Here is a 15,816-nt window from a genome sequence, read left to right as displayed (position 1 = left end):
ACCAGCTCTGAGGTGGACCCAGCTGTCCCTGCGTCCCGTGCACTCCTCTGGGTGGTACCATCCTCCTTCCTGTGAGACAAGGGAGCCTGGACCGATGACCCCCGCTCCCAGGGGACAGCCCAGGCCACCAGCTCCCGGGGCCCGCGCAGGAAGGGTGAGCTGGCCCGAATGATGGGACAGCTCGCAGCCACGTACCAACACGGAGCACGAAGTCGTTGTAAGACTGGTAGTTGATCTCATCCAGGACGTCGAACATCTCGATGGCAAAATCTGCCAGTGTGCTGAGGTGGGAGGAGATGGACTTCTTAGCCTGGACGTGAGCAGACACGGGTTATGTTTGACAGGTGCAAGGGCAGAGGGGCCAGGGACACTCAGCCAGTGACCTGCGGGGGTGGGCGGACCAGGCTGTACCCCTCACAGGATCAGGGACTTGACCCCCACGTCAACCATGCAGCAGCCCCGCTGGCTGGGCCTGGGGCTGACTGGGTGGCACCCTACAGCTGCCCTAGTGTGTGTTTATCATCCCATTCTACAGGTAAGAGACTGAAACAGAGGAGGAATATTATTGCCCAAGGCTCCCAGCTCCTGAGGGCAGAGACTGAGGCCATCTGAGCCCAGGCAGAGCCCTTCCGCAGGAATGGGGGCGGAGGGGAACCCTGTGGTGGGAGACCAGATGTCCCACTGCTCAGACAAGGCTGCCACCAGCCCATTGGAAACAAGCAAAGTAAGGTGAGCAGAGGGGGTCTGAGTCAACTGCTCACACAGCAGAGAGCAGTTCCAGCCCTCCTTCCTCACACTGATTCCGTCTCTTTCATCGTGTTGTGTTGACAGATCCTCTCTTTTGTGAGAAAACAACTGTAATTTTTTTTCTTTTTCTAATGATATCAAGGTTACTTGCTCTTCTTGTTTTAGGAATATTTTCATAGTCCTCAAAGTTGGGGAATTAATGCTTTTTTTAAAAAAAAATTAACTGACAATTTTTTAAAGAACAGTTTTAGGTTTACAGGTAAATTGAGCAGGTAAGTGTAGAGAGTTCCCATATACTACCCCCGTACCACCCCTCACACATACAGAGTCTCCCCTATTATTAACATCTTGCTTTAGGCTATGGTAGATTTGTTACCACTGAACGAACCTACGTTGATTCATTATTATTAACTAAAGTCCACAGTTTACGTTAGGGTTCACTCTGTGTGCTCTATGGGTTTTAAAAAATGCAAAATTTCATGTATCCATAATTGTAGTAGAATACAGAATAGTTTCACCGTCCTCTAAATCCCCCACCTATTCCCTCAAACCCTGGAAACTATTATTTACTATCTCCATAGTTTTGCCTTTTCTAGAATATCATACAGTTGGAATCACAAAGTATGTAGCTTTTCCAGATTGCCTTCTTTCACTTAATGATATGCATTTAAGGTTCCTCCATGTCTTTTCATGCTTTGACAGCTCATTCCTTTTTAGTGCTAAATAATATTCCATTGTATGGATGTATTACAGTTTATTTATTCATTCACCTATTGAAGGACACCCTGGTTGCTTTCAAGGTTTGCAATTATGAATAAATCTGCTATGAACATCCTTGGGCAGGATTTTGTGTGGACATAAGTTTTCAACTCTTGTGGATAAGTAACAAGGAGAGTGATTGCTGGATCATATGGTGAGAGCATATTTAGTTCTGTAAGAACTCCAACTGTCTTCCAAAGTGGCTGCAGCATTTTGCATTCCCTCCAGAAATGAGCGAGGGTTCCTACGGCTCCACGTCGTCACCAGCACGTGGCAGTGTCCGCGTTCTGGATTTTGGCCACTCTAATAGGTGTGAAATTGTATCTTGTTGTTTTAATTTGCATTTCCCTGAGGACATATGATAGGGAGCATCTTGTCATATGCTTATCTGCCATCTGTATATCTTCTTTGGTAAAGTGTCTGTTCCCATCTTTGGACGGAACACTTTTTGATTGGGCTATTTGTCTTCTTAATTTTAAGAGTTCTTTGTAATATTTTGGGTACAAAGCCTTTATCAGATAGGTGGTTTGCAAAGATTTTCTCCAAGTATATGGACTGTCTTTTCATTATAGTATTTTCCACCAGTAGAATTTTAAAATTTTAATTAAGTCCAATCTAACAGTGTTTTCTTTCACGGATCATGCTTTTGGTACTGTATGTAAACACCCATCACCAAACCCAAGGTTACCTAGATTTTCTCCTATGTTATCTTCCAGATGTTTTATAGTGTTGCATGTCACATTTAGGCCTATGATACATCTTGAGTTAATTTTTGTGAACAGTGTAAGGTCTGTGTTTAGATTCATTTAAAAAATATAATTTAGATAGATAGATATTCAATTTTTCTAGCAACATTTGTTGAAGACTATCTTTGCTCCATTTGTCAAAGATCAGTTGACGATATTTACATAAATCTATTTCTGGGCTCTCTATTCTGTTCCACTGGTTTATTTGACTACCTCCCTTTTGCCAAAACCATACTGTATTGATTACTGCAGCTCTACGGCAAGCCTTGATTTCTGGTGGTGTCAGTCCTCGAACTTTGTCCTGCTTCTGCTATGTTGTGTTGACTACCCTCAGTCTTTTGTCTCTCCGTGTCAACTTAGGATCAGTTGGTCAATGTCACATAATAACTTGCTGCACTTTTCATCAGGACTGCATTAAATCTACGGATCAAGTGGGAATCTGACATCTTAATGATACTGAGTTTTCCTACGCAGAAATACGGAGTATCTCTTGACTTATTTAGATCTTTGATCTAAATAAGCACTGGGCCCAGTGCTTTCTGTTTTGGAAGGTTATTAATGACTGGTTCAATGTTTAATATAGATATGGACCTACCCAGATTATCTATTTTTCTTATGTGAGTTTTAGCAGATTGCATCTTTCAGAGAATCGGTCCATGTCACCTAAGTTACCAAATTTGTGGACACATAGTTATACTTTTTATACCAGTTGGAAATAGTAACTTTTAAAATGTTTGATTTTATAATTGTCTGTAGTTAAGATACAGAGATAAAATAGAAATTTCTATGTTGATTTTGTATCCAGCAAGTTTGGTAAAGTCACTTAAAAATTCTATCAGCTTATATGGAAACATTTTAGCACTGTATATTCTAAACATGCGAGCAATTTGAGAATGATGGTTTTGTTCCTACTTTTGCAATTCATAACTCTTCTGTTTACTTTTCTTCCCTTATTGGACTGGCCAGGACCTCCAGTGTAGCACCATAGAGTTGTCCACAATATACTTTAACATCTTTTTTTTTTTTTTTTTTTTTTTTTTGGCGGTACGCGGGCCTCTCACTGCTGTGACCTCTCCCGTTGCGGAGCACAGGCTCCGGACGCGCAGGCTCAGCGGCCATGGCTCACGGGCCCAGCCGCTCCGCGGCATGTGGGATCTTCCCGGACCGGGGCACGAACCCGTGTCCCCTGCATCGGCAGGCGGACTCTCAACCACTGCGCCACCAGGGAAGCCCTTTAACATCTTTTAAATGTCCATTGGTTCAGTGGAAATGGCCCTTCTTTTGTTCCTAATATTAGTAATTTGTGTCTTCTCCCTTTTTCTTGGTTAGCATGGCTAGAGATTATCAATTTTATTGAACTTTTCAAAGAGCCAACTTTTGGTTTCATTGATTTTCTGATTTCTTGTCTTTGATTTCATTGATTTGTGCGCTGATATTTATTATTTCTTTTATTCTGTTGCTTTAGGTTTATACTGCTCTACTTTCTCTACTTTTCTAAGGTGGAAGCTTATTGATTTTGGATTGGTCTTCTTTTCTAATGTATGAATTCAATGACATAAATTTCTCTCTAAGCACTGCTTTTCCTGCACCCCACAAATTTGGATAAGTTATATTTTTATTTTCATTTAGTTCAAAGTATTTTTCAACTTCTCTTGAGATTTCTTTCTTTTTTTTTTTTGCGGTACGTGGGCCTCTCACTATTGTGGCCTCTCCCATTGCGGAGCACAGGCTCCGTTTGCGCAGGCTCAGCGGCCATGGCTCACGGGCCCAGCCGCTCCGCGGCACGTGGGATCTTCCCGGACCGGGGCACGAACCCGCGTCCCCTGCATCGGCAGGCGGACTCTCAACCACTGCGCCACCAGGGAAGCCCAAGATTTCTTTTTTTTTTAATTTCTCCTTTGTATCACTTAGAAGTGTACTGCTTCATCTCCAAATATTTTGGAATTTTCCAATTATCTCCTAGCAACAGATTTCTACTTTAATTCCACTCTAGTCTAAGAATATAGTTTGCATTATTTCAATTATTTTAAATTTATTAAGCGGTGTTTTATGGCCCAGAATGTGGCCTATCTTGGTAAATGTCCCATGTGAGCTTCAAAAGAAGTACATTCTGCTGTCCTTGGATGAAGTAGTCTATAGATGTTAAGTACATCCAGGTGATTGACGATGCTGTTCAGTTCAGCTCTCTTCACAGATTTCCAGCCAACTGCATCCACGGGTTACTGACAGCAGGGTAATGAAGTCTCCAGCAGGAATAGCGGGTTCATCTACTTCTCCTTGCAGTCCTATCAGTTTTCGCCCCCTGTTGTTAAGTGCATAAATATCAAAGGTCGTTACGTATTCTTGGAGAATTAACTCCTTTATAATGTACCTCTTCATCCCTGATAATTTCCCTTGATCTGTAATTTGCTTTGTCTGAAATTAAGATAGCTACTTGAGCTTTTAACCGTGCTAGCATGGTGTCTCTTTCTACATCCTTTTATTTTTTAATGTATCTGTGACTTTATATTTAAAGTGTGTTTCTTGCAGAAAACCTAGCTGGGTGTTGTTTTTTAGCCACTCTGTTAGTTTCTGTTTTTTAATTGGTGTTTTTAGGCCATTCACATTTACGGTGATTATTGATATAGTTAGATTAGCATCTACCATATGTGTAACTGCTTTCTATCCATGACACTTCTTTTTTTACATCTTCCTCTCTTTTTCTGCCTTTTTTATAGGGGCAACCTGAGGACTTTATTCACAAGCCTGAACTGGGAAAGGGGAACACTCAGTGGTGTCAGGCTGCCAGGATGGGGCCAGGGTGGTAGGAAGTGGGCAGGGCTGGAGGTAGTTCTTGTGCCCGGCCTTCCGTGTTGACCTTCCCCAGAAGGTCAACACGGAACTGGCCACTGACAAGACAGCCTGCAGGCTGCTGCCCTAATCCAGTGCAGAGGGCAAACTGAGGCCCACAGTGGGGGGCCTGCCCATGGTCCCTGGGCAGCTGGGGGCAGAGCCGGGGGCAGAGCCGGGGCCCAGCCCCTGAGCAGGGCCCACCTGTCGACCTGTGCTCACCTTGGTCCCGGCCGCGGGCGCCAGCCCCACGGCAGCCATGTAGGTGCTTCCGATGGTCTTGATCTTCTCCAGGTCCTTGTAAAAGTCTCTGTCCATGAGCTTTGTTTGAAACACAAAACTGTTAAACGTTACATAACATCTTATAAAAGTCACGGCGGCGCACGGCCGCCAGGAGCAACCGCAGACAGGTACGTTCTGGAAAGCAGTGTGTCTTCTTCATGTAGGCATGAGACAAGTTCTCGGGCTGAACCGAGAGGCGCAGGCCTCAGGGGCTCCAGCAAAGGTGCTTAAAAGAGGCGCCAAGGAGGAGCCATACGGAATGCACTCCCGTCCTCTCCGTCCTCCAGCAGCTGAGCTCACAACCACCCAGCGGGCAGACGGGCCCCAGGGAGGGAAGCAGAACTGGCGCAGACTGGAAGCCTGGCTCTGGAGGGTGCAGAGGTGCCTGCCCACCCCCCCAACCTGCAGGTGAAGCCGCCCACCTGAGCTCGACATTCACAAGGCAGGGCACAGATGCCAGCACCCGCCCTCCCCATATCCTAAGGCCAATTTCCTTCCTCAACTGTCACGGTTGGTTGGGATTCCCAAGGAGACAAAAGGCACGTGCTCCCCCTGGCCCCCTGCCATCCACAGAGCAACGTGCTACATCGGTGGACACAATTCAGGACTCGGTTGGAGGAGGGGCACCAGGCCGGCCCAGGCCCCAGGGGGTCAGGACTGTGGGGCGGCCCTTACCTCGTCGAAGTCGGCGATGATCTCGTTGAGGAGGCGCAGACACTCCACGCCCATGTTGTTGCCATCCAGCTCGATGTAGAAGTCGTTGAAGTTGGGGATGGAGGCGAACATGACCCCCACCTGCGAGTACGACTGGTAGTACAGGTCCTGGGGGCCAAAGGTTGGGTCAAGCACTGAAGAGGCAGGCAGAGCAGCCTTGAGGGCTGGCGCTGGGAGCAGGGCCTGCGGACCAGTCCTGAGGCGTGGCTGCCAGGACGCGCCGGCACCCCGTGCCACACGAGGAGGGGGCTCGGAGGATCTAGGCCCACACGAGGTAAGTCAGCTCACAGGTGGGTGCAGAGCCCCCAGCCCAGCGGGACGAAAACATGAGCCCTGGAGCTATTTCAGGCCAAAGCTAGTGAAGCGAAGCCTGGAGGTTTGTGCCTTTAGGACCTAAAAGCCCAGCCGGAGCCTCTTTATTGCTGAGTCGGCTTTCAGAAGCCCTGCCCTATGCTGACTGGGTGGTCCCAGAGCTTTACTGCAGTAGGTCGCGGCCACTAGGACGTTCTGAGCAACCCAGACAGCTCTGAGCACAGAGAAGGGAGTGAACCGCCGGCCCTACGGGTGGGTGTGGCAGTTTCTAGGGGGCCACCCAGGACGTGCAGGCCTTGAAACGGCGCTTCCCAACCTCGTGTGCAGTTTAATGAAGCCCACTCGCCTTCCCTGTGGGGACAGTGGATGCTGTGCTCTCTCCGAGGATCAAAGGGGAGGGCACGCTAGCTCTGGGCACCTGTCACCCCCATGGCCCAGGGGCCTCAGATGGTCTAGTTCCCACCCTGCCCTTGGGGTGGCCGAGGGGCCTCTCCACCTCGGTGCTCACCATGTTGCGGGGGTTGGACATGAGGAAGTGCTGGGCGACGTGGGCCGGCAGGAGGTTGAAGAGAATCCTCTTGTTGTCCAGCTTCACCCTCTCCATGTCGTCCCTCTCCTCCTCTGCCTGGGGAGTGGTCCTCCGTTAGCCACTGGCCCGCCCACTCACGCTTCCCTGCTCGCTCGACTACCCGCCATGCAACAAGATTCTCGCCTGGACCAGACTCTGGACACTCTTCCCCAATGTGCCCTGACGTCGGGGCATCCACGCTCATCTCTGCATCGTCCAGTTCGAGCAAGAGCCCTGCTTAGTCAGTTTAACACGACGCCCCACCCTTGACCTCTGATCACCCCGGTTATCTGATCGCGTTCCTCATCTCCGAGCCCAGCCAGGTGATGTCGGATCACCTTGGCCTGCTCTCAGCAGGGATCCTGTTAGGTCAGTTTAGCCGGAAGCCCCCTCACGCTGGATGCCTCCTTTGGGAGTTTCCCATCCACCGCCCCCCACCCTGCCCCTTGGCTACAAAGCCCCACTTGCCCGCCCTCTATTTTGGGTTGAGCCCGCTCTCTCTTCCGCTGCAGTGGTTGGTCCCTACGCCTGACGCAACACTCCCGAAAAATGTCTGCCTTACCCTCTTTAATGAGAGCTCTGAATTATTACACCTGTAACGCATGCTTCTTTCTGCTATCCAAGCTAAATGCCAAGTATGCCAACAGTTTCCACCAGGCTCATCTCCACGCCCCCTCCAGGTAGTGACTAGATCAACATTAGGGGCTCAGAGGATCCACGCAATTCTGGACTAGTCACCACCCGGCTCAGCTAGAGCTTCCAAAGGACAGACAATAAGGGGCCTGGCCCCAGTTTCCAGGGTCTACCCCCAGCCATCTTCTGGGGACCAGAGGCCTGAAGCAGCCCTCTGTGGGGCACGTGCCCACTCCCAGGACACACCAGGCCTCCAGCAGCCTCCGACGTGCCTCCAGAGCATTGCCGGCCTCACTGGGAATGCCCGAAGCCAGCGGTGGACCCTCCCTAAGCTCCTGCGTCCTCTAGAATCTCGTGGCTTTCAGCAGGACTCACAAGTCTCTGGGTGCTGAGACAAGCAGAAAGCTACAGGGGCCGGGGGGGCAGACCCAGCGGAGCAGAGGGTAGAAGCCGGCGGGTCCAACTGGGGGACACGGCCAAGCAGATGGCAGGTGCGGTACGGGTCCCAGCTGGCTGGCCTCTTAGCTCCAGGGCCCTGAGAGACTAATGCAACCAGTGGTGATGGCCCCACTCACTGGGCACCATGAGGGCTCAAGAGGCGATGGTGGCAAAGTGCTGAGGCCAGCCTCAGGTCAGGTGCCAGCCCTCAGAAATGGAGGCCACCGGATCACTGTGGATCACTGTCCCCCACTTCCACATCTGGCACCTGGCCGTAGCCAGGGAAGGAGCTCAACTGGGGGGACATTACATCAGCATTACAGGGGCAACAAGCTCTTGAATGCAGTGACAATGTCACAGGCATGCCGTGTTGATGGCCTGCGGCCGCCACCAAAACCCACACCGTGGAGGGCAGCACACCCTGGTTCAAGTGGCCGGGTACAGAGCTCCAATTGCCTCGTCATAAAATGAAACACCCATTCATAGAGGCACCATTCCTACCTGTCAAGGGGTTAGGAGGGCGTGTGCTAGCTCGTAAGCCTTGAAGAGTGTCACCTATTTTTGGTGTTGTTATTATAATAACAGTGGAAGGGGTCGGCTACACGCTGCTGGATTTCATGCAGTGATTCTACCAGTTAAAAGCAAGCATGTGAGACCCCCAAAGGTGGATGTGAGGAGGCCTCAGGCCACACCTGCCAGGAGGAAGGGGGCCCAGCCAGGAGTCCCAGGCCTCCTCTAGGGCGTTTTCTGGGAAAACGAGATGTGTGGTCCACAGGAGCCGTCAGTTAGCAACGGGGCTGATGCACGACAGGCTTCGTCCTGCCCCTTAAAGTGGGTAGACATGCTGCAGGTGAGGACAGAAGAAGGAGCCCAGGAGCCCCAGGACCCGGCTCAGACAAGCATGGACCCTGCAGACAGGGCTGTGGCTGCGGACAGCGGCTGAGATGGGTAACAGCAGACACAGCTGTGTGGGGAAGAAAGGCCTCACAAGGGAAACAGGAACCTCTCCTAAGACACATATAATTAATTTCCTGTTAACACGTGTGCACTGACACACAAAAGAAAGTTTCTTGAAAGATGAGGTAAAGAGAAAGTAAATAATAGTTTTTAACTAACAGGTGTTTAGAAATTTATTAATGACACATAAATGTTTGCTCTCTCCAAAATATTAACGTTAACAGTATTTTAATGAATGCAGTGTAACTGAATATGTTTCAACTTTTTAAAAAATTTTGATTGATCACTTTGTGTGTTGAAAAGCTTTCGTTCTAATTTCGGTTTCTTTCAATTTATTTACAGCTAACTCAGATTTATGGGCTATCAGATTAACTCTCTTTCTAAATAATCAACTACTTTTTAATCCATCCACGGATGTGAACGTTTCTGTTGAAATCTGACTGATAAATGTCTATCTTCTTACAAACTAAGCAGAAGAAGTTGGATCGTTATATTTTTCACAAATAAGATGAAAATCCACTGAAGTTCTCTTTTTGTAAGACTTTCCAACCAGCCAGGAAGTATTGGTAAGAAAGAGCTGTGGGTAATATACATTATTCCTGTAAACAAAATCACACGACAGAGACACATCCAACATCCATTTTCAAAATGTTTTCTCGGGCTTCCCTGGTGGCGCAGTGGTTGAGAGTCCGCCTGCCGACGCAGGGGACACGGGTTCGTGCCCCGGTCTGGGAAGATCCCACATGCCGCAGAGTGGCTGGGCCCATGAGCCATGGCCGCTGAGCCTGCGCGTCCAGAGCCTGTGTTCTGCAACGGGAGAGGCCACAGCGGTGAGAGGCCCACGTACCGCCAAAAAAAAAAAAAAAAGTTTTTTCTACACCATAGTTTCCTTAGTTATCAAAGGGGAAGAGGAGGGGGGATAAATTAGGAGTTTGAGATTAACATATACACAGTACTATATATAAAATAGATAACCAACCTGAAACTAATACAACATGGTAAATCAACTATACTTCAACAAAAAAATTAAAAATTAAAGAATTAAATTAAAAAAGCACGTTCCTTCTCACGTGTCAAAAATCTGACCCCTGACTCTATAGGACAGATTATGGGAGCTTACCTTCCAGAAATTAATTACCAGGGGACACTTACAGACAGCTACACGGCATCTCAGAAGGGCACCCAGCCTGGGATCACTATCTTTTGGTAAACAGAACAGAGCAAAAACAAAAAACAGCACAACCTGACAACTCCCGGCAGATGACCGGTGAGCCGCTGTGCCCTGTGACTCTCGGTGTGACCCCTATGAGGTGCTGTGAAGCTTTCAGTCTAACCAGCCAAACAAGCAGACCCTGACCCAGCAGCTGGAGTTAAGGACAGCTCGCTAAAAATGAGCAATTGAGGGAGGGTGGCACCGGCCTCGCTATGCCTGGGCAGTGATGTCCCTGCCTGTGTCCTAGAAGTGACATCTGGCCAGGGTGAGATCAACCCAGCCAGCTCATTCTTCAACGAGGAAAGCATGTTTCTTAATTTTCAGATTCGCTCACTATAAACAGAACTTCTGATGTTGTTCCACAGTGTTCCGCAGAGAAACAGAAAGAATAGGGCAGATATAGATATACAGGAAGAGATTTATGAGGAGGAGTTGGCTCTCGTGATTATGGAGGCTGAGAAGTCCCACCATCTGCTGTCTGCAAACTGGAGACCCAGAAGACCTGGTGGTGTGACTCCTGAAGGTCTGAGAACCGGGGTGCTGAGGGCAGAGACGATGTCCCAGATCGTGTAGACAGGTGAGAGGGGCTCCAATTCTCCCTTCCTCCACCTTTCTGTTCTATTCAGGCCTCCCTCAATGGATTGGATGAGGCCCACCACATTAGGAGGGGGAATCTGTTCTACTGAACCCAATTCAAATGCTAATCTCATCTAGAGATACCCTTCCAGAGGTACGCAGAAAAACCTTTGGCCAAATAACTAGGCACCTCGTGATCCAGCCAAGTTCACACATAAGCTAACATCATGATGTCTTCTTCCAAAACCCCACTGTGCTATCTCACTTGCCTTCTGGGGTACACACACCCCCTCTTCGGGACGCCCAGGCTCTGGGGGACGTCCCCCCTCTTCGGGACGCCCACCTCCTCCTGGGGAAGCACAGAAAGGGAAAGGGCCTTTCCAAAGCACACAGAGAAGCTGAGACAGAGGTCATCAGTCCCCAGGTGAGAAGGACTTCGTCTCTAACTCTTGAACTGAATCATTCCTAGTTGCCTCCCTTTGATAATTTAGTCTCACGTGAGGAAAAGGCACTCTGTGAGACATGCATCAACAACTGCATCAGCTGGGCAGGTGATCAATGATGGTGCTTGTCTCCATAGAGAGTGGCTGCCCTGCAGAGGGGACAAGTGTGGAGATTCAGGGTGGACCAGGCTGGTCAGGCCACACGGGGCACGGACACCCAGAGGAGCCCCCCATCCACTGTCAAGAGGGTGAAACACGAGGGGAGGTGGGGTCAGAGGAACAGAGATAAAGATGATAGCAGACTTATCGTTAAAAGCAATGCCAGACGAAAGGTGGCGGAACGTCTTTAATGCACTGAGCAGAAAAAAAAGATCATGAACTCAGAATCCTATACCCAGCAAAAGTATCTTTCAACCACAAAGGCAAAATGAAGAGTTTTTCAGACACGCAAGAGGTGAAAGAATTCATCACCAACAGACTTGCAAGAAACATCAAAGTGGGTCCTTCAGGCAGAAGGAAGATGACAACAGACAGAAGCCTGGATCTGCACAGAGGAATGAAAAGCACCAGAAATCATAACTATGTGGGTAAACAAAAAATACTCTTTCTCATTATAACATATCTTTAAAACAGACTTTAATGTTTATGATGGAAATGATAATATATTTGGGGGGTTATAATATATGTACAAATAAAATCTATGATGATGTCAATGGCAAAATCCCTAGGATGGAAGAAACCGATGTACGTCCTGTTGTTATGGTTCTTATACTATATGTGAGGTCGTATAATACCACTTGAAGACAAGCTATGATAAGTACCCATTAAAAAAATACAACAAAGAGTTAGAGCTAATAAGAAAAGAGGGAGATCAAGTGGAATAATAGAAATATTTAATTAACCTAAAATAGAAAAAGAGGAAAATGAAAACAAAGCACAGATGGGACAAACAGGAAACAGCAACATGGAAGATTAAAGATTAAAATCCAACCACATCCATAATCACATTAATTGTAAACGGAACAGCTCGATTAAAAGGCAAGATCCAATTGTATGTTGCTTATATGAAATCCACTTTAAATAAAAAGATACAAATAGGTTAAAAGTAAAATGATGGAAAAACATATAACAAGAGAGCTGGATTACCTATATTAATATCAGACAAAGCAGACTGCAGAGCTAAGCATATTACCTGGAAAAAGAAGGTCTTTTTTTAGGGATCGATATTTATTTGGAGTTTTTGGTTTTAGCCCACAGGTATACAATAGCGTCTTCTTTTTTTTTTTTTTTTTTTTTTTGCGGTACGCGGGTCTCTCACTGTTGTGGCCTCTCCCGTTGTGGAGCACAGGCTCCGGATGCGCAGGCCCAGCGGCCATGGCTCACGGGCCCAGCCGCTCCGCGGCATGTGGGATCTTCCCGGACCGGGGCACGAACCCGTGTCCCCTGCATCGGCAGGTGGACTCTCAACCACTGCGCCACCAGGGAAGCCCGAAGAGCGACTTTTTGTTGATCAGAGGAAAAAGGTTTCAATTTATCAAGAGGACATAATCCTAAATATTTATGCACCTAATAACAGATCATCAAAATACATACAAAAACTGACAGAACTGCAACAAGTTCTATCCACAGCTGTAGTTAGAAATTCCAACACCATTCTCTCAAAACTTGATAGAATGATTAGAGAGAAAATCAGAACCTGAATTAACTGACATAATGTAAAACACCATCCAACAGCGACAGAACCTCTCCCTGGCTAACTCCTCCAAAATCTCCAAGACTCTATCAGGTGTTATCTTTATAGGCTAATGTCACCAACTTGGGGGCCTGGTCAGGCCGTGGGCCTGTCATGCGTGTGGAGAAAGGAGGCCTGGGAAGTGACTGGAGAAGGAGCTGCAGCAGGCCTCAGCTCAGCCCAGCCACTGGGAACTCCACGTCTGAGCTCCCCCCGGCCACCGAGTGCTGAGAATGGCCGCTGCACAAGTGGGAATTACCGTCGGAATAGGCATTCATTGTAGAGAGAGAAATTTTTATCATAATCAAAATTATAAGTGTCATCATGATTATCTACTGAGTTCAAAGAAAAAAAATCACTGGAGCAAAGGCATTCCGATAGTTCCAGATTAAGAGGTTGAGGAAGTCGTCAGGAAGGAAAAGCCCATCTGTTTATTTAGGTTTATAGAACCAGCTGGGTCTCAATAAATAATTAACCCACTGAGTCTTTGGTCTGGCAATTTTGCAACAGTTCGAGGCACTCTGATGTGCCTCTGCACGACATGCTGAAATATCCAGAGGGCAAATGGGCAAAGTCTAGAAATTTCCTTGTTTTGCTGCGTTTACAGGAAAGCGAGGCGTTTCTCGTTACACATCGTTAGAAAAATATGTCAGTGTGTTCCATGTAGGCAACCCTTCCCCCATGACACAGAGGTCCTCTCCTGCACCAGACTCCCTGGAAAGCGCTCTTCACAGTGGGGCCGGGTGTGCAAGGGATATCGCTGGCAGAGGACCCCAGGACAGGGTCAACCACTGGACTTAGTAACATTTAAGGGGACACCAATGCCAAGAACAGCTCTTGCCAATCCAGATGAGAGAACCTGCCTGCCTGCCTGGGGGAAGGGGTCCCCAGCTGGGGGAGTCGACAGCCAGGGCCTCAATCCCACTCTCTGAGCATGAGGTCCAGAACGGGCACCCAGTCAAAGAGTGGGAAACCCCATCTCCCACACTCCCAAGCCGGTCCAGCGCTTCCTGGCTCATCCTAAGCCCGTTCTTCTCTAGCTCTGAGTAGCTACTCATAACTGAAAGATCTTAAACCAGAGGGCCCAGCGGACGGCGAGTAGACACATCTCGGGGACCAGCCTGCCCGGTCACCCTGGATACCCGGCCAGAGCCGGACAAGACCAAGTTCAGCGGCACAGCCCACCACAAAGAGGCCGTCCTCCCTTACCTGGCACGGCTTTGGCAAACTGCAGCAGCCGCATCCCCTTTCCAGGAATGGTGTGCGCCGGCCTCTTCCCCTGGCGTCTGTGCTGACCCAGGACCCACCCAGAGGGCTCTACCTACAGGCCCGCTTGCCGCTGGCTTCTGGCCGGGCTCGGCCGGTGGGAACATCAGTAGGGGCTGGGAGGGAGGCAGGAGAGCGTGGCTGGGTCCCTCCCAGCTTGGTCACTGGGGTCTGGCTGTGTCCCTTGGCGGAAGGTCGTGAATCCTGTCTGGTGGCCCAGATTGTCCCAGGTGCTGAGGACCCCTTCCACTGTGGTGCCCTGGGCACTGCACCAGCCTGGGGTTGTCCTATCGCTGCCCCACCTTTCAGATGGTCCAAGTGCCATTAGCTCTCTTGACCTCACTGGTCTGGAGCGCGCCCTCTGCCCTCTGCCCAGACTGAGTGCTACGTGCCTGAGACCACACCCACCTCTACCGCAACCCCCGCGCCTGATGGACAACCACGCCCGGGCTCTACAGGGCCACTTCCAAGTTGCCCCCTGGTGGCCCCTGTGACTGTGGGGTCCCCACCCAGGGGTGCCTCCCCCTGCCCCTGCTCCATCACACTCCATGGCCAGGCCACCTTCCAGAGACAGGGATGGGATCCTGCCACCCTGGCTTTGGGGCCAGCAGTCAGCCCTGCCCACAGAGAACGGGGGGCTCTGACCCCTCAATGGTCTCCCCGCCACCCTTTCCCCCCAGGGTCTCTGTGAAGTTCCCCCTCCTGGCACACACCTTGTCCCCTTTCCTCGACGCCAGCCCCTCACCCCTCCACGGTTGAGTCTCAAGCTTCCAAGAGGCCCAGAGAAGCCCAGGCTCTTCCCAGAAGCCTGGCTGGGCATGGTGTGCACATGTCAGTGGGGCTGCGGCCTCGATCTGGCACCGGTGAAGGCGGCTGCCTGAGTCCCCCGAGGAGCGGGGTGAGCCAGAATCAGGTGGATTCCCACCCTTACGCCCTCACCAGGGGCCCTGCCCAAGCTGCACAGGAACTGGGGCCAGTGCTCTCCAGAGAGCCCACCTGGGGGGTCCCTACCTGTGCAGAGGGAGCCAGGGGGCTCAGATCTCAGCGGCCTCCTGCCCACCTGGAATCCAGGTATGGAGTGAAGACAGGGCTGGGCCACAGGCCCCTGCGAATCAGGGGTCTGTCCCAGCAAGGGCTGGCTCAGGGCTCCCACTGGCCGCACACAGGGAGTCAGTGTGTCCAGAACAGGCACTGACTTAAGAGTACAGGCTGAAGAATAAAGAAACAGGCAAATCCACAGGGACAGAAAGTAGATGAGTGCTGGCTCAGGGCTGGGGGGTGGCTAGAAATGGGGAGCGACCGCTAATGGTTATGGGGGGTTCCTTGGGCAGCGTAAAAATGTACTAAAACTGACTGTGGTGTTGGTTGCGCGATGCTGTGAATATACTGAAAGCCACGGAATTGTATACTTTAGATGGGTGCGTGAACCACGTGGGATGTGAACTACACCTCAGCAAAGCTGCTGTATAAAAAGGAATAAATAAGCCATGCTTTTCACCTAGCATATCCGTGTGTGCACAGACAGATACACACACACACACACACACACACACACACGCACATTTTCTTTCTTTTGTTTACCCAGAGTAATGGAATGATTG

At 49.6% G+C, this 15,816-nt stretch overlaps 1 protein-coding gene across 1 annotated transcript in view; it reads right to left on the bottom strand.

Annotated features, from left to right (window-relative positions):
• The window catches only part of ADCY1 (adenylate cyclase 1), a gene marked incomplete at both ends in the record, with an annotated part of 117,369 nt that overhangs the window by 7,261 nt on the left and 94,292 nt on the right, over positions 1–15,816 (bottom strand). The window contains 4 exons of the mRNA XM_082661602.1: positions 196–310; positions 5,304–5,402; positions 6,039–6,185; positions 6,898–7,014. Coding sequence (XP_082517728.1) covers positions 196–310; positions 5,304–5,402; positions 6,039–6,185; positions 6,898–7,014 — 478 coding nt within the window. The remainder of the gene's footprint in view (positions 1–195; positions 311–5,303; positions 5,403–6,038; positions 6,186–6,897; positions 7,015–15,816) is intronic.

The sequence above is a fragment of the Grampus griseus genome (genome assembly GCF_964374135.1).
Source record: "Grampus griseus genome assembly, chromosome: 9".
NCBI classification, from domain to species: Eukaryota; Metazoa; Chordata; class Mammalia; order Artiodactyla; family Delphinidae; genus Grampus; species Grampus griseus.
This window is presented reverse-complemented; position numbering and strand designations above follow the sequence as displayed.